This window comes from Sphaeramia orbicularis, chromosome 8 (genome assembly GCF_902148855.1).
Source record: "Sphaeramia orbicularis chromosome 8, fSphaOr1.1, whole genome shotgun sequence".
Lineage (NCBI taxonomy): Eukaryota > Metazoa > Chordata > Actinopteri > Kurtiformes > Apogonidae > Sphaeramia > Sphaeramia orbicularis.
Window position 1 is genome coordinate 24,454,563 of NC_043964.1, and position 18,727 is coordinate 24,473,289.

The 18,727-nt window shown below is 38.0% G+C and overlaps 1 protein-coding gene across 3 annotated transcripts in view; it reads left to right on the top strand.

Annotated features, from left to right (window-relative positions):
- The window catches only part of mpp3a (MAGUK p55 scaffold protein 3a), a 47,750-nt gene extending 37,424 nt beyond the window's left edge, over positions 1–10,326 (top strand). The window contains exons 13-20 of one of the 3 annotated variants that reach the window (XM_030142038.1): positions 58–99; positions 3,217–3,282; positions 3,962–4,117; positions 5,234–5,314; positions 5,411–5,504; positions 6,821–6,929; positions 7,130–7,258; positions 9,124–10,326. In XM_030142038.1, coding sequence (XP_029997898.1) covers positions 58–99; positions 3,217–3,282; positions 3,962–4,117; positions 5,234–5,314; positions 5,411–5,504; positions 6,821–6,929; positions 7,130–7,258; positions 9,124–9,303 — 857 coding nt within the window. In that variant the 3' untranslated portion in view covers positions 9,304–10,326. The remainder of the gene's footprint in view (positions 1–57; positions 100–3,216; positions 3,283–3,961; positions 4,118–5,233; positions 5,315–5,410; positions 5,505–6,820; positions 6,930–7,129; positions 7,259–9,123) is intronic. The other 2 variants (XM_030142039.1, XM_030142040.1) reach the window with 2 other exon arrangements.
- The last annotated feature ends 8,401 nt before the right edge of the window (positions 10,327–18,727 follow it).

An 18,727-nucleotide genomic window follows, 5' to 3' on the forward strand; every position in this document is an offset into this window, starting at 1 on the left:
CTTCCAGGTCTCTTACCCTTTGCTTACCCCCTCTTTTCCCTGCTTGCCTCCCTACAGAGGACTGTGACTGTGAGGGCTATTTCAATGGACAGTACATAGGTGAGAGCGTGCACATCTTTCTCCGCCTCCTTCTGCCTCTCTGCTCTTTGCCTGCTGCAGCCTGGCTCTGTGCTGCTGCCTGTGTTGCTTTAGGCTGGTGATCAAAAGCAGCTGCTTGTAGGGTCGATCTGTCCGGGGGCCGGGGTTTGATGGGTAAGAGGAAGGTTTTGAAGGGTGAGAAGACAGTGCCAGAGGAGGGGAATCAGAGAGGATAGATGAAGAGCCACACTTTATTTACAGCGAAGAAAATCATATTCAGATGCAGATGCAGAAAACAAAAAAGTCAGTTTGGGTGTTTGTGCAAAACATGAAAGCAAAATAATTAAAGAGCCCCTCCTGGATTGTTATAAAACATCCTAAAAATACTCTGTGTTGAATGATAACGCGACATGTTTTTTTGTTTTTTTTTTTACCCGTAAAGTTTCAATGACCTCATTAAAAACTGAAAAAAACATCTCCTTCAGGACGTCTCAATATGCAAATACAGTGCATTCATTTCAAAAGTTTTCAGCTTTTCTTCTTTCTAAAAGTCTGTTTTCAGTGCATGAACAGCAGCGTCTTCAGGTTTCCACAATACAGGGTGGGGAAGCAAAATTTACAATATTTTGAGGCAGGGATAGAAAGACAGTATATGACCAAGTAGTTTATTGAAAGTCATGAGAATTTATTTGCCACAAGAAAATGTACATCATAGAAAATGTTTTTATTCTATGTGTCCTCCTTCTTTCTCAATAACTGCCTTCACACGCTTCCTGAAACTTGCGCAAGTGTTCCTTAAATATTCGGGTGACAACTTCTCCCATTCTTCTTTAATAGTATCTTCCAGACTTTCTCGTAATAGTTTTGCTCATAGTCATTCTCTTCTTTCCATTATAAACAGTCTTTATGGACACTCCAACTATTTTTGAAATCTCCTTTGGTGTGACGAGTGCATTCAGCAAATCACACACTCTTTGACGTTTGCTTTCCTGATTACTCATATGAGCAAAAGTTTCTGAAAAGGTATGGATAATAGTGTTAGGTATGATTATGACATCAATATATGTTTGGTTTCAAAACAATTGACGTAGTGCCTGCTGAGAAAAAACAACTAAATGTTCATTGTAAATTTTGCTTCCCCACCCTGTACATTTCTAAAATTCACAAAATAGACCCTAGTTCACTTGCTACGGCATAAATCCTGCCTGTAAGTAAATGCTTTAAAATCAGATTATATCCAAAAAGAGTATGAAACTACACAGAAATCATTCGACGTGAAGCTTAAACATTTAAGCCCGTTACAGGTGCGTGTGGATGGAGGAGGATGTTCATGCTGGAAACTTCATCTCAGAACTTCTCCAGGTGCCAGTAACAGATCCTTTCAGAGGCTCCACTATCTAATTAGAACTGACAGATACTTCAGGGATTTCAGGATTTAAGTTGAATTTTGATAGAATTAGATAGAAATACAAAATCTATATTTATCAAGTCACTAAAAAAAATATGGAGTAACAACTGGAATGAGATGACTTGGGATGTTTCCTGTAAAATCCCTGTAGTTTTGTAGTAGTTAAAGGGAAATACTGTTATATTTACACCTTTTAATTGAATATTTGCAGCAATAATTTAGTTTTTAAGTCACAACAGGTCAGTGTAATATTTTTCCTGGTAAGTAGGAGCAATTTTTGTCATTGTCAACAAATCTGTGGATTATTGTTGATTCATAAATTAATTGTTAGGTCCATATAATGTCCTGTCAGTTTTTCCCAAAGTCCATGATGTTGCTTGATGTGAAACCACTAAGATCTTTCATTTACTGTCACAGAAGAAGCAGTAAACCAGAAAATATTCACATTTAAGAACAACAAGTGAGAATAATGACTTTTTTTATCTGAAAAAATAATTCAAACTGGTTGTTGACCTTCAAAATAGTTGTCAATTTACTCAGTATTCAACAATAATCAGTTAATTGTTGCAGCACTACTGATAATCATTTAATTTTAAATATATGAGAGCACATTTTCACTATAAAGTATAAGCGAAAAATTTTAACTTGGGTTGAGATGCAGAATTTAACTGATTGACAAACAGAGGTGTTCCCTTTCAGATTGCAAGTAGAATTCTAAAAATGTATGTTAGCAAATATTGCCGCAAACATTGTAAAATATTTCCATTGAATAATTTACCGTTTAATCTTGTTGCTTAGACACTATCTCTGAGACGTTAGGCTTTTGAAACTTTCCAGACAAACCACAAAACCAACAAAACTCTGTACATCTCGCAAAAGCAAACAAGGTTTTACAAAGGTTGGCAAACCTTAGTTTAGATGAGTGTGTATGGTTGTCTATTCTGAACATGTCTACAACACTCCTCAAATAACAAAAGTGCATTAGAGGAAAAGAAAACATGATACAAAAAAAGAACGAGAAAAATCAGGCGAAGTCTCTCATTCTTTGATTCTGATCGTAGAACTGTGTATCACACAGGATGAAACAGGATTTTACAGAAACTGTTATAAAATAACAAACAAAGCAGAAATGGTGTTTGTTACATGACATGTTATGTTACCAGGAGAGGCTGCACTGAATTCAGATTACTGTGGAGGAAACATATTTGTTTCCTTGGCTGTGACGCCCCTCTGTAGCCTTCCCCTGACCTCCCCTCCCTCACCATTCGTCAAACGTAACCCCCATTTGCTCCCCTACATCTTGTGAGCAGCTGGAATGAAACTGAACACCAGGAGTGATCGAAACACCGCAAAAATCGTACCAGCACCGTCTCACACAAACACACAAACCTTTTTTTAAAGACTGTATTTGTGCTGTTTCCTGCTTTGGTGCTGTAAAACCTGCCCCCTCCCCTCCCTCTGCACCCCCTCCACCTAGCAGTGTTTGGATCCTCCTAAACCTCCCTCTGTCCCTCCTGCCCTGCATCTAACTGCCCTGCTGATGTGGCCAGTGCACTGCTTCCCCCTCTTCCCTCCCAGAAAAAAACCCCACCCCCCACCCTCCCAGACCCTCCGTGGGGGCCCTGCTGAGTTGGACGCATTGCACACTCAACCAGGCACGTTTGCTGCTCGTTCACCTTGTGTGTGGAGCTGTGAGGCTGGGTTGTGTGATGCTCTAACGCCAGTTATAGTCTCTCCTAAGTGTAAAGCAGTGGCGCCCTCCTGTGGCCAGGTGTTTTCCTGGGAATTTTATTCAGGTACAGTGCCCGGCTCATTCCCTCAGGTACACACCACTGACAGGGGAGATGCAGACAGTCCTGGTCCTGGGAGACTCTGATTTGTAGACTTTATCAGCTAATGACGTGTTGTTTCCCAGAGCCAGGCTGTTCTGTGTGTCCCACCTCAGCCCTGTAGTGTCATTTAAAGCAGCATGCCTTCGTTCAGTCCAAATACTGCAAAATTACATCTACTGTGGGTCACTGGAATCGTTTTTGATCTGTGGAATCACTTTAATAATGATTTTAATGTCTTATTTAACTATGTTTTGCCTGAAATAGAACATTTTCTACCTTATTGCCAGACTGATAGGTTTATTGTCACCTGCATGTTACACAGGGTTTGGTCGACGCATGATTTACAATTGGCTGAAGTTCAACTAATATCTCCAAGTGTATTTACAGTCTATTAGATAAGATGGAGCTATTTTTGTTCCTATGCACAACAGGGAGGTTCTTAATGCATGACTGAGTAGGTTGGTCATGATGTGTTTGTTCACTGCACTTATCTAAAAGTTTTTTTTAAAGACATTGTGTCATACCTGCATCATGGAAGTGAAATTATGTAACTCTGTGAAGACAGTTTAGTGGCTGATGACGTTTGATCTGATGTCTTTGTGCTTTCTGCTCCCTTCTCTCCTCCGTCGTGGCCTCGCTGCAGCCGGTCTGCGGAGGAGTTTCCGTCTGAGCCGAAAAGACCGTCAGGGATCCTCCGGTGAAGGATCAGAATCAGGAGACTCCGAGTTCCTGACCTACGAGGAGGTGACCCGCTACCAGCAGAGGTCCAACGAGAGACCCCGTCTGGTGGTTCTGATCGGTGAGACTTAGCAGAAATGTTGTTCAATGGTGACACCTAGTGGATCAAACAGCGTATTGCATTATATAACAATCCCCAACACAACTGGATCTGCATCAATGGGAAAAGTACTTGTATCTTCCTCTTTTTTTCTGTTATATTTTTTCATTTTCTGTGTTGAAATGCAGAAAGTCTCAGACCATGAACAAACGACTCCAAACAAATTCCAAACAATTTTGTCATCCTTTCATTTCAGTCACATATTTGGATATCTTTCAATTTTTAAGGAATGCAACAATCAGTTTACAAGAAAATCATCAGGAAAAATACTCATTTAGGTTTCTACAGGACCAGCAATTTCTGTGCATGATTCTCCCACACCCACATACAGTGAAATACAGTTATTGGGTTATTGGGATTAAAATTGTGTAGGTTTACAGGTGAAAAACAGATCAAAGGTCTACATGTTTAATGAAAAAGGCTCTTTTTTTGAGTGAAAAAGAGCAATACGCTGTAGAAATACAACATAAAAACACTTAGCTTCCTAAATTTAACTACATATTAGCATTGTATTAAAATACACTAGTAGTCGTTATTGAAAGAGCCCATGTAACAGTAATGTGTGTTTAATAATTCTAACTACTCCTGTGTTATTACATAGTGCAGGAGGAGTTACTTGGGGCTAGCTGACAGGCAGTAATAGGCAGTCTGATATATCATAATGCATCATAATTTAGATGAATTGCTTGGAGTTTTAATTAAATAATCTGCCAAAAGATCTAAGTAAACGGTGGCGACCCAATAACCCCAAGGTTGAATACTAATCACACCCTGAAAGGTGAGTCCCATGTTCAATTCCAGACTAATTGCATGTACTTCCCCTACTCTTTTACCCACAATTCCATTTCAATCCTTTTCCCGTGTCAAACAAAGGGATAAAATTGCCCACATAATCTCTTAAACAGCAACTATTTCTAAAACAAAAAAGAAAATAAAAAAGCAAGGAGAAAAAGAGTAAAAAAAATATACAAGTAGAATGTTATATAGAAGATGGAGGTTTATAGGTATAGTACTTTAAAGTTGTATCCAATGCACTGTTTTTTTGTCTTTTATAAACAAGCAATTTCTTTTCCTAAGGTTCTCTCGGAGCGCGAATCAATGAACTCAAACAGCGAGTGATTGCTGAAAACCCTCATCGATATGCAGTGGCTGTACCACGTGAGTCACTTTCAGCGACATTTACTCGAAAAACATACATCTGTGTAGAAACTAATACATAACATTACATTTAAATCTGCATCTTATGTCCCACAGACACCACCAGGCCCAAAAAACCTCATGAGAAGGAGGGTGTGGAGTATCACTTTGTCACCAAACAGCAGTTTGACGCAGATGCTTTGAACAACAAGTAGGTTTGCAAAGTCATTTAGTATTAGAACGGTGATGTGTTATTTCAGCAATTAAACAAATACATAAACAAGTGGTAACAGGCACAACAAACCCCGCCCCTCGTACATATTGTAGCTTATTTTGGCATCGATCCAGCTGATGTCATCATGTCTACACATGTGCTGATGTGTGTACAGGGTGGGGAAGCAAAATTTACAATATTTTGAGGCAGGGATTAAAAGACAGTGTATGACCACTTAATTTATTGAAAGTCATGAGAATTTATTTGCCACAAGAAAATTTACATCATAGAAAATGTTTTTTATTCTATGTGTCCTCCATTCTCAATAACTGCCTTCACACGCTTCCTGAAACTTGCGCAAGTGTTCCTCAAATATTCGGGTGACAACTTCTCCCATTCTTCTTTAATAGTATCTTCCAGACTTTCTCGTAATAGTTTTGCTCATAGTCATTCTCTTCTTTCCATTATAAACAGTCTTTATGGACACTCCAACTATTTTTGAAATCTCCTTTGGTGTGACGAGTGCATTCAGCAAATCACACACTCTTTGACGTTTGCTTTCCTGATTACTCATATGGGCAAAAGTTTCTGAAAAGGTATGGATAATAGTGTTAGGTATGATTATGACATCAATATATGTTTGGTTTCAAAACAATTGATGTAGTGCCTGCTGAGAAAAAACAACTAAATGTTCATTGTAAATTTTGCTTCCCCACCCTGTATATATGTGTGATGTAAATTGAAACAAAATTGATGTTTTTATAGACATGTGAAATTTAGCTCATTTTAAGTAAATGGGAGAAAAAGAAGATTTTAAAAATTCCTAAAAAATTTGTACTTTGACCTACTTTTCCCAAAATGTAATGAGATCTATTCTGGGTGTTTGGCAATCTATGAACTCATTTTGATATGAATTCAACAGTTTTGCTGCCACAGACATTTGAAATTTTGCTCATTTTAAGTAAATGGGGAAAAAAAGATTTTAAAAATTCATTAAAAAAATTTGAACTTTGACCTACTGTTCCAAAAATGTAATCAGATCTATTCTGGGTCACTGGCAATCTATTAACCCAATTTGGTATGAATTCAACCAATAGTTTTGCTACTAGAGTGTTAACAAACAAATTGAACCAAAAACAATACCTCTTGCCTCCCCTTTGGCGGGGTAAAAACACAAATCAGCTGTAAAATATGCAAGAAAAGTCATACATGTAAATTTAATAAATGTGATTCCAAAATTGAATACACTATGTTATAGCATGTATATATGTTTTCCATGATGTTGTCGCTGAGGTTTTATGGTCTTTGCTCAGGTTCATAGAACATGGTGAATATAAGGAGAACCAATACGGCACCAGTATAGAGGCCATTCGCTCTGTCCAGGCCAAGAATAAGATGTGTATAGTGGACGTACAGCCTGAGGTAGGGGTCATATCACGGCCACTGAAGCCATCTTGTGTAATGTACATCTGTAGAAGCTCAGTGAGTGGAAGTGGGCAGCAGTCTGCTCACATCTGCTCAGACTGCAGACACTCTGACATACCAACGCTGACTCTGTCACCTCTGTTTTCTCTATGACATCTGTACCTCCTCCTCCTCCTCCTCTGTCATCTCCACTCCAGGCCCTGAAGAGGCTGCGGACAGCGGAGTTCAAACCTTATGTAATATTCGTCAAACCTCGCGTTCCTGAGAGCAGACGTCGTCGTAGTGCCGCCACATCGCCAGGAGGGGGCGAGCATGGACGCATTACAGTGAGTTTAGCTCCGTCCTAAGAGTCTGTCATTAAACCTCAAAGACCCGAACAGCTGCTGGTAACTAAAAGCTACTGATCTAAAATGTTTAATAACTGTAGAACCACTAAACCTATTAATACATGAAAATAAATGAGGTGAAATGGTCGTCTTTTCATGGTCATCAGATGTGACCCATTTGGACATTCAGACACTCTGTAGTGAACCAGGAAACACTGTTATCTTCTACAACAGGGGTTCCCAAACTTTTTCACACCAAGGACCACTTTATCATAAAAAAATTTAATTTAACGGATCACCCAACCAGACGGCCAGTTTCTCACTCCCATCCTAAAAAAAAGCCCTTTTTAAACAGCCTATATTATATTTTGTATATTACAAATTAAGTCTGCAGTATATTTATTACAAATGGTGCTAACAGCTCGATGCTAACAGAATGTCTTTGCACCTTGTTACTAACATTCATCGTCATTTCTCCAGCTTTTCTCTTCAGTCACCGATCCATTGTTGTATTTTAGAACTGTTTAAGTCACTCTTCGTTTCGTTTCACTCTTCGTTTCTGATGAGTTAGCTATTGTACTTCATTCCCACCACAATTCATAAGTCACGAGAGGTCTTTAATATGACAATAGGTAACCTAACTGTATAGACAGTGATGCAAAACGTGGGCTTGCATCGATAAATTTAATAAAAGTTTACTCTTAGGCTTATTTAAGCGACATTTGATTGCTTTTGATTTTAGAAAACAATTATCTGTACTCGTAACTTGCTTTGGAAGTCAGATGAGGGTGATTTGAGAAACACTGATATAAATTTGACTTTTTTTATGACATCCTCTCGCGGACCAGTTGGGGGCACTACCACACTTTGAGTATCAATGTTCTACAACATTGATTCACCAGTAAAACCCATGGAGTTTGATAAATAATGACAGTTATACTGACAGAGATACTTTTTTATGTTCAGCTATTGATGTCTTTGCTGAAAAAGTCACTTTTTCTTCAGTTTTCTCTGTTTTTGATCAAATACAATGAACTGTAATGGTAGCTTTTATGAACATCTACATAATACAACAATACAATACCTGACTTTCAAGGAAAAGAGAATAATATTATAATGAAGATAAGACAAGATAAGACTTTGTTGATTACACTGTGGAGAAATTTCACAGTTAACAGCAGCAACTTAGAGTCGTGGAAAAAATTATTAGACCATCAAAAGTCATCAAAAACGATCGTTATGCAATCAAGTACTAACTCCTGTGTGTATCATGTGACTAAAACAGACAGAAAAGAACACATTGAATGCCTAAAAGCACTGTTTTTGTCAGTACAATGCCATAGATATTGATGTAAGAACTGAAGTGATTTTGGTTATTATCAAGAAAACATGGAAAATGGCTAGATATCAGCTCTGAAATTAAACTCTTATGAGCTATTTTTGTTGTTATTATTATATTTGTCTAAACAAATGTACCTTCAGTTGTACCAGACATTAAACTGAACAAGAAATTGAAGAAAACAAGGGTGGTCTAATAATTTTTTCCGTGACTGTACAACAAGCAAGTGCAGAGAAAAGACAGATAGAAAAACCACAAATGAAGGAGAAATTAAATATAAGAGAAAATAACAAGTTTGGGAGTTTGGGAATATTTATATAAACAAAGAATTAGAATTTAAAATCTCAGTAGTATTTACATTGTGGTTATGCACATGCACATGGTGTGATATGGGGGGGTGAGGGTGGGGGGTTACTGAGAACTGTAAATGGTGATAAATCACTTCAGAAAGGTTGAATACAGAGAAAAATTCAGTCCAAGTAAACGACATTTATCCGTCTTTAATAACCCTGTCATGTTTCTACAGGACGAGGACCTCCAGGAGATGCGTCAGTCCGCCATTCAGATCGATCAGCAGTATGGACACATGGTGGACCGGGTCCTGATCAAGGAGGACTCGGCCAGTGCCTGTGCAGAACTGCGAGGTATTTTGGAAAGGCTGGAGCGGGAGTCCTTCTGGGTGCCGGTCTGCTGGGTGCGGACCTAAACCAAAACCCCACGTCGTCCGGAGAATCAGAGACAGCCCACTCGGCCAGTCCTGTCCCCGGTCCTTTCCTCCCCCTCCCCTCCCCCCAAAGGTCTGCTGGTCAGCCTGGGAACTCCCTCCGCCTGGACTGACGCTGGACTGACGCTGGGCTGAGCGGGCGGCCCTGAACCGACGAACCAAAGGGAGAGAGTGATGTCACAGGATGTTGTCTTGGGTGGGGCGGAGCAGCTGTAGACCAGGTAACGGTCCAAAAATCCACAGAACCCACTTTCACAAACAACCACAACTTCCTGCTGTAATTTATTCAGGTAGTTTAAACTGGAGCTGGAAAGGGTTCATTTTTCACACTAATATTCCACTTTTATTCCAATACGATAATATTCTTCCTATATGTAATGAATTAGGATTTTTATGAATGGAGCATTTTTTGTATGTGTGATAACGGGTTTCACAGACAAACAAAACACAAAGATCCTGTAAAAGTCCACATTTCAGTCCAGGAAGAAAAACATCATAAATCAGGACTTCAGTGTGTTTTCCAGGCGATGGGAAGTGTTCCTCTTACAAACCATGAGATATCATTTTAAAAACAAAACAAAGGAAAGATTTGGCTTCTAATGGAGGTCAATAAACAGGAATTGCAACATCTAAATGTGGGTTACATTGTAATTGTTTCAATACTGGATCCAAGTCCAGTTTTCTAAAAGTGTAAATACATTAACATACACATTAATTTGTTTTAATTTAATTTTTCATTTCTGTACATTCACAAAAGCTTCATAACATGAAAATATCAACTTTTTCACCTCAGTTTAGGTTGATTCTGTTTAACTTTTTAGTTTTATGTTTCAGCATTTTGACATTTCACAACACAAACATTAAATTTAGCATCTCGGGCTACTAACAGTAATCTGTTTATTAAATGTGGTTTGGTTCACAAGGTGTTAACCCATAAAGACCCAAACAGACACCGTCGATCAAAAGCATCTACTGACCTAAAATGTTAAATAACTGTTGATCCACTTATCCAGTGGTTCTTAACCTGGGTTCGATCGAACCCTAGGGGTTCGGTGAGTTAGTCTCAGGGGTTCGGTGGAGGTCAAGACACACACTCGACTCATTAGTTGGGTGTGTGTGTCGGTCTAGGTCCGTGTATGTAAACAAACGGCTTCGGAGACTCTTTCTCTGATTGACATCCAATATACGCGGTGTATTGTTGTTGCTTATAGCACTACAACTCATCTGGAAGTGTTTATAATCTCTTCCACTCGTCTGACGATGAATTATTTGAGTATTTTCCACATCGTTTTTATGACTTTTGTTATTTCCTGATAACCACAGAGGAAGCCATGTGTAGCATTTTTTTACATTTTTCGGTCACCGCACTGGTCAGTTACAATCATGTGACGACTAACGCACCGTCGCGAATGGAGAAATCGTATTGCGCTAAAGCCGAGCTAGTGCCGCAATAAAACAACAATCACAAAAATACTGAAGGAGTACAACGAGAACTTTTTTTTTGATACACTACATGCAATTATCTTTTTTTTTAATGTCAAAATTGCGTGGTTCGGAAAGTTCGGAGCGAGATGAAACGAAAATCGGGTTGACCTGACGGCCTACATATGATTCATGATGACACGCCCCGCTTGGCCATCACTAAAGAAGGGTTCGGTGAATGCGCATATGAAACTGGTGGGGTTCAGTACCTCCAACAAGGTTAAGAACCACTGCACTAATCCTATCAATCCATGTAAATAATTCAGGTAAAATACAGTTTGTCATTTTTCATGATTATCAAATATGACCCATTTGGATGTTCAGAGGCTTTGTAGTTACCATGGAAACACTGTCATCCTCTACAACATTGATTCGTCAGTAAAACCCATGGAGTTGGATCAGTGACAGTGGTTGTAGATGCTTTTTTTACATTCAGTTATTGATTTCCTTGCTAAAAAAAGTCACTTTTTCTTCACTTTTCTCTGTTTTGAGACCCAGGAAGTAAAAGTTTTGACTTTTTTTACATTGAATACTTGCCTTGAAAACAGCATGATGCAACAGTATTTTCAGTTACATTTTTTAACTTTTTTAATACTTTTTGCAGTGGACTTTTTTTTTAACCCATAAAGACCCAAACCACCACTGGTGACCAAAACCATCTTCTGATCTGTAATGTTTAATACCTGTTGATCCATTAATCCTATGAATACATGTAAATAATTGGAGTAAAATACAGTTTGTCATCTTTTCATGGCCATCAGATATGACCCATTTGGATGTTCAGAGGCTCTATAGTTACCATGGAAACACGTCATCATCTTCAACATTGATTCACCAGTAAAACCCATGGAGTTGGATCAGTGACAGTGGATGGACACACTTGTTTTTTGTTTTGTTTTTTTCAGTTAATGATATACTTGCCTGAAAAAGTCACTTTTTCTTTAGTTTTCTCTGTTTTTGATTTAATAACCCTCAACTTCACTCTGAGCTTTAATGAACATCTACATGATCAATGAATTAAATATAGGAAAATACCTGATTTTCACAGGAAAAAAAGCAAAATACAGACGATCATATCATAATGAATGGTGTTCAATCACTGAAGAAAAGTTAAATATTAAAGAAAAAAATATTTTGGAACTGCCACAAAAGTAGCACCGGGTATTTATGGGTTAAAGTAAATCTGTGAAACTCTTGTCCGCTACAGAGGATGAAAAAGCATCACTGGGTCTCAGGAGGATAATTTAATAACCTTTGAATTTACTCATTTTCATAAATATAGACATGATCTGTGAATTAAATATTTGAAAATACACGATTTATACTGAAAAATGTAACATACACAGGATAATATTATAATAAAGTGTGATAAAGCACTTAAAAGAGGCTAAATAGACAGAAAAATCATTTGGGAACTGCCACAAAAGTATCTCTGCATCTTCAGTTTTCAGATACTTTGGCCTTTTTAACAATTAGAAAACTCTTATTCTTAATCGGATTATGCACGGCTGCATGTAAACAGGAATATTAGTGGAATATTCAGTTTGATCACCAGTGTAACCAGCTCATTTTTTGGGGGAATAAGGGCATAAGTGTGAATATTTGGCTGCAGTCGCGGCCACTCTCCGTAGCTTGATGCGTTCGCGGGCGTCAGGTTGGGATCCCACTCAGAGGGCGGCAGTCGTCAGCTTTATCCTGACTCCTGTTGGAGTATTTTCAGTAGCATGGATTTTACAGAATGTCCGTTTTATCCGACTCGACGCGGAATGCTTCCTGTTTGTTCCTACTGCTCATGCATCCTGTACAGCGTAAGAACCCGTCATCCAATCAGCAGAACGGTAGTTAAAAGCAGTTTTAGCAAATGCCATTTGAAACTGATGTTCTTTTTGCTTTTACGTATCATTTCTACACAAAAACTGAAACTGATATCCAAACGGAATGTGAGTTTTTTTTGGTTTTTGTTCGTTTTTTTACAACTTTGTTTTGGTCGAATGCATGACTTCGGATTATTTAATCTTAAATGTATATATTGTAAATGTTACTCGTGTGCCAACGAAAAATCTCGTAGCACTTCAATGCAACCTGTTTACCTTCAGTCCCTACGTCTGTGTGTAAAAATAACATCAGGAAGGAAGGAGTTTGTACAGTTTCCTTCAACATCTCTGTATTTTTGTCTGCAGAAGAAGAGGTGGCGACTAGACTAGACGTCTGTTTCTTTGATATTCAGGGTTTTGTTTAACGTGTGTCTGTGTGAGGGAAATAAAAAATCCACAGATTTCCAGATGGAGCTCAAATGTTAATAATTGTCAGTATCCACTAGGATTCATTTTCTAAGTGTTTGTGAGGAATGAGGTTTTCATGCACAGTCACAGTGGACAGGACAAGGATAAAAAAAAAAAAAACACATTTAGCCTCATTTTCACTGGTTTACTTCAATCATTCTGAAACTGAAACCTTCTGAAAGCTCTTTAAAGCCACAGGAATGTGTCGATTATTTTCCAGATATTCAGGAAAATCATTCTCCTGTCACAAAGGAAATAATTTATCCTTTTTTTTTTTTTTGCCCCAAAAACAACTCATACTTTTTAAATAAAACTAGTTGAATAATGTAATTGTTGCAGCTCTTGTTGAAACAGTCTCATATAGAGGTAGACCGATATATCAGACAGCTGATATATATATATATATATATATTAAAGCCGATATTTGATCAGTAGTAAAAATGTTATAAGATATTTGATCAGGCACCTGTGTGGGCAGCACTTGAAGTTCACTAAATGTTAAAAGAGTACTATGTGTACGTGTATTAATAATTTCATTTATATTGCTCCATAAAAATCTTAATTATCCGAGTGTTTCAATTGTATTTTATGGTCATTGTGCTTTAAAAAAAAAAAAAATCGGCCTCAAATATCAGCCAGATATCGGCCATCTGCTGACCAAATTTTTAAAAATCAGTATATATAACCCATATCGGTCGACCTCTAGTCTCGTGGTTTCAGATTTAGAGGTAAAACAGTGAAAATAGTCTTTTTAATATGGGGTGGATGTGTTTATCAGGACATGTTCAGCGTCTACTAAAACTGGGCCCGTTTACATGACCATAAAAATCCGATAACTGGGAGAAATCTGATATTTGTAATTAGGGCTGGGTAAAAAAATCAATTTGATCGATCTTAGATTGATTTTGTTTTTGTTTCGTTCGTTTTTGTTTCGTTTTAATTTCGTTGTAATTTTGTGGATGAGATCGATTTTTCATAGCGGGACCGGGAGTACGTGGAAGTGCGGCCGACCCCACCGAGCGTTCTTGGAATATTAACTTGGATCCATACTGGCACCTATGGCTGAGTATGGAGTTAGAGGAATAGTAAAGCCACAATGTCCAACCGCTACGCTAGCCCCCCCCCCCAAGTAGAAGCCACCAGCCATTAAACAGAATAAGTCCTGTTCATTATTTCAGCTTTTTTCTGCTGAAATTTCCTTTCTAATATCAATATTGATCCCAGTATTGATGTGTTGCATGACTGCGGTAGTCAAATAATCAGGTTACAACTCAAAATTGTACTTTGGTATCACTAAATTAATCTGAATCAATCAATTAATACTGAATCGAGTCAATATCGGATCGAATCGAATCGTGATTAATCGATTCAGAACCTTATGAATCGAAATCGAATCGATTATGGAAGTTGACCATGATACCCAGCCCTGTTTGTAATAATCAGGTTTACATGCACTTTGGAAATGCGATAAACTGAAAAAACCCTGGTTTTTAATGACGATCAACTCAAACTTCTTATTTTCGTCTTCCGCTCATGCTTGTCACTTTTTTTCTCCTTTTTTTTTAACACATGCGCAGATGTAGTAGAATGACATAAATCAGATTAACTCGTACAAAGACATCGGAGTATTGGAGAAAAATCAAAGTGTGTTAATCTGGTTTCTCATAATCAGATTATACTGTTTACATGATCACTTCAATAATCTGATAACTCCAGAAATCGGATAATGATCAGAGTTTTAGTGTGAATGTAAACGGGGTCAGTGACTTTGGAGAAGTACTGCATAGAAATAAATCCACCAAACCTTTTACGACCAAATACAAATGCAAAACATTCCCACGTTGTTCCTTCTCAGTTGCTGCTTTTCTTTACGTCTCTGGGTTTGTGCTTTTGGCTGCGAAAAAAAAAAAACAAAGTTCACCTCAAATCATCGACGCATTTTAACTGAAAATCAGAAACCCAAAGGAAAAACACCGCAGACCAGTTCAGGACTTGATGAATTTCTGAATGCTTCACGCTCCTCTGTTCTTTTTCTAACATGCAACGTTGTATTTTTCTGTGCTGTATGAACCAAGAAACCCAGAATGTTGAGTTTGTAATGTGACATGTACAAAGTGCCATAATAAACTTAGCGGAATCGAACCCTCGGCCTGTCTTTGCCGTAATTATTTCCCAGAACCGTCACATCCTCCTGAAATCAGCAGTTTGTCAAACGTTTAATGGGCGTGTTTATGTGTCCTGGTGTGCGGCTGCGGGGGCGTCGCCCTCCGGGTTCTGTCGGCGCTGTTTCCTGGAGGTCGACTCAGGGGACGCGTTCGGTGTCACAGTGTGTCAGACTGGTGTAAGTGCACATGAAGGGATGAACCGGACATTAGAGAGGATGATGGGATATGATGGGACGAACCCATTTATGACCCAGAATTCAACACTCTTACAGTTACAGTTACTGTTGGTATTTGTACTGTCTGTTTTGCAGGTGTTCCAGGTGCAGCTCTATGTCCACGAAATCTCCTTTAATACCAACAAAAAGAAAGAAAAGTTTTAACTTCCTGTCAATTTCTCTGCTGATTACGTTGCTTTATTGCCCCACCCCCCGAATGGGAGGCAGGGGGTACTGTTTTTGGTTTGTTTGTTTGTTTATTTTTTAACACTCTAGCAGCAAAACTATTGGTTGAATTCATACCAAATTGGGTTTATAGATTGCCAATGACCCATAATACATCTGATTACATTTTTGGAAGAGTACAACAAAGTTCCAATTTTTTACGAATTTTTTAAAATCTTTTTTCCCCCATTTACTTATAATGGACGAAATTTCAAGTGATTGTAGCAGCAAAACTATTGGTTGAATTCATACCTAATTAGGTTTATAGATTACCAGTGACCCAGAATAGATGCCATTACTTTTTGGCAAAAGTAGGTGAAAGTTAAAAACATTTTTTATGAATTTTTAAAATCTTTTTTACCCATTTACTTATAATGGGTGAAATTTCACGTGATTGTAGTAGCAAAACTATTGGTTGAATTCATACCTAATTGGGTTTATAAATTGCCAGTGACCCAGAATACATCTGATTACATTTTGGGAAAAGTAGGACAAAGTTCCAATTTTTTACAAACTTTTTTGATTCTGTTTTTTCCCATTTACTTATAATGGGCAAAAGTTCACGTCTGCAGCAGCAAAACTATTGGTTGAATTCATACCAAATTTGGTTTATAGATTACCAGTGACCCAGAATAGATCTCATTACACTTTGGGAAAAATAGGTCAAAGGTCAATTTTTTTTATTGAAATTTTAAAATCTTTTTTTCCCATTTACTAACTAGAAAAGCGCTCGGAGAGCGCAGACCTCCGCCAAGGCTGATCAGTGCCCCCCCCCCCCGTGGGCCCCCCCACCCCCGATCACCACCAAAATTTAATCATTTCTTCCTTATCCCATTTCCAACAAACCCTGAAAATTTCATCCAAATCTGTCCATAACTTTTTGAGTTATGTTGCACACTAACGGACAGACAGACAGACAGACAAACAAACAAGCAAACAAACAAACTAGAAGCACTCGGAGAGCACAGACCTCCGCCAAGGCTGATCAGTGGCCCCCCCTGTGGGCCCCCCCCACGCCAAGGAGGTTATGTTTTTGCCAGGGTTTGTTTGTCTGTCTGTCTGTTTGTCTGTCCGTTAGTGTGCAACATAACTCAAAAAGTTATGGACAGATTTTGATGAAATTTTCAGGGTTTGTTGGAAATGGGCCCCCCTGTGGGCCCCCCCACCCCCGATCACCACCAAAATTTAATTATTTCTTCCTTATCCCATTTCCAACAAACCCTGAAAATTTCATCAAAATCTGTCCATAACTTTTTGAGTTATGTTGCACACTAACGGACAGACAAACAGACAGACAAACAAACAAACAAACCCTGGCAAAAACATAACCTCCTTGGCGGAGGTAATAAATGGTGAAATTTCACATCTATAAAAACTTCAATTTTGTTTCCATTTACTTCAGACTTGGTACATATATAGAGGCAATTGATATGCTGACATCAGCACACACATAGACATATATCAGCTGGATCGATGCCAAAATAAGCTACAATATGTGTGAGGGGTGGGGTTTGTTGTGCCTGGCACCACTTGTGTTAGTCAATTTTATCCAGTGATTCATGAGGAAAAAACAAATAGGTATTAATCAAATTTCTTTGCATCTCAATGAGGAATTTGATCTCAGACCATTTCTGTAGACCCTTCACATCTCCTCATATGTTTTCAAAATCACCCTTCACATAGACCACTTCACTCCAGTGTGTGTAATACATATATCCTCACTCCAACACTGTAGTCTAGATGTCTATCTGGATGTATCTCAACGTTGCCCAAAATAGTCTTTCTGTTTTTGTAAATCTATTTTTGTAAATGTTTTTGTAAATTTGTAAATAAGAACTGTGTACACATTTTGTGGTGTTTGTCACCACATTCAGATGGACACTATAATTACATGGACCTGTATAGATGCAAAGAAATTTGATGAATACCTGTTTATATGTGTATGAGTGTAAAGCAGTTTGATCACTAAAAATTATTTGTACTTGTGGACATTTGAAACATTTGACGATTTATGATTGATTACACTGGTCAACAACAAATTTATTGTTTAAGTTTTTTGAGCTGATTTAGGATAATTTTGGTGTGCTGAATCCAAAAATCACATGAATTTTGCTCAGTCAGGTCAACTTTCTGAACTATGCTACATATTGGCTTTTTAACATTTTTGCTTACATTTATGGGCATTTTCACATCATATGATACAAAATTCTTTCATATTTCTTGCAATAAACGAGTTCTGAAGATTTTACTTTTGCCAATTTATGATTAATGTTTTTTTTAATATTACAGGTGAATGAAATGGCTTCGACTAGAAGATCTTGCAAAAATAAGCCTGACGTATTCTGCTACATCTGCGGTGAATACACCATTGTACCTAACAGGAATCAAGTCACAAGTTTCATAAAGTGTGCTTACCAATCTTATTTTGGTATTAATTATTATATTTTGTGAGAAGATCAAATTTTTTAAAATCAAATTAGCAAAAAAACCTGACCTGATTGAGAAAAACAGATGTCATTTTTGGATTTAGCGGCGCAAAATGGTCCTAATTCAGCTGAAAAAACCTAGACAACTTGTAAAAAACATTTTTTTGTAACCCAGTGTTATATGTTTGACAAGTTTAAAAAAGTTCTTTTCTGCTCTTCTGAGATGACGTATATTGCAGGTCACGTGCTATTGTGGTCAGACACTGCATATAAAACACCTGTGTAAATCTATCTGTCCTCAGTCTGATGAAGGGCCTCGGCCCCAAACGTCACGTTGTGGAATAAATGTTTTTGGACCTCACAGGTTACGCGGACCTTCTTTTATTTTTTCATCGTTAATTTTGGGATCTTGCACACCTCTTATTTTTTGGATGTGCTTGTCGTTCACTTCTTTTCATGCAAGCTGTACCACATTTGTCCAGCAGTCACCGCCACAGCATTCAGGCCGTAGTAACATGATTGTAAGGCTATTGTATTCCAAAATTACTAATATCTCCAAAAATACTGGTCCTATCAACTTGCCGTTTTCACAAGTTTGTTCCTTGACTGAA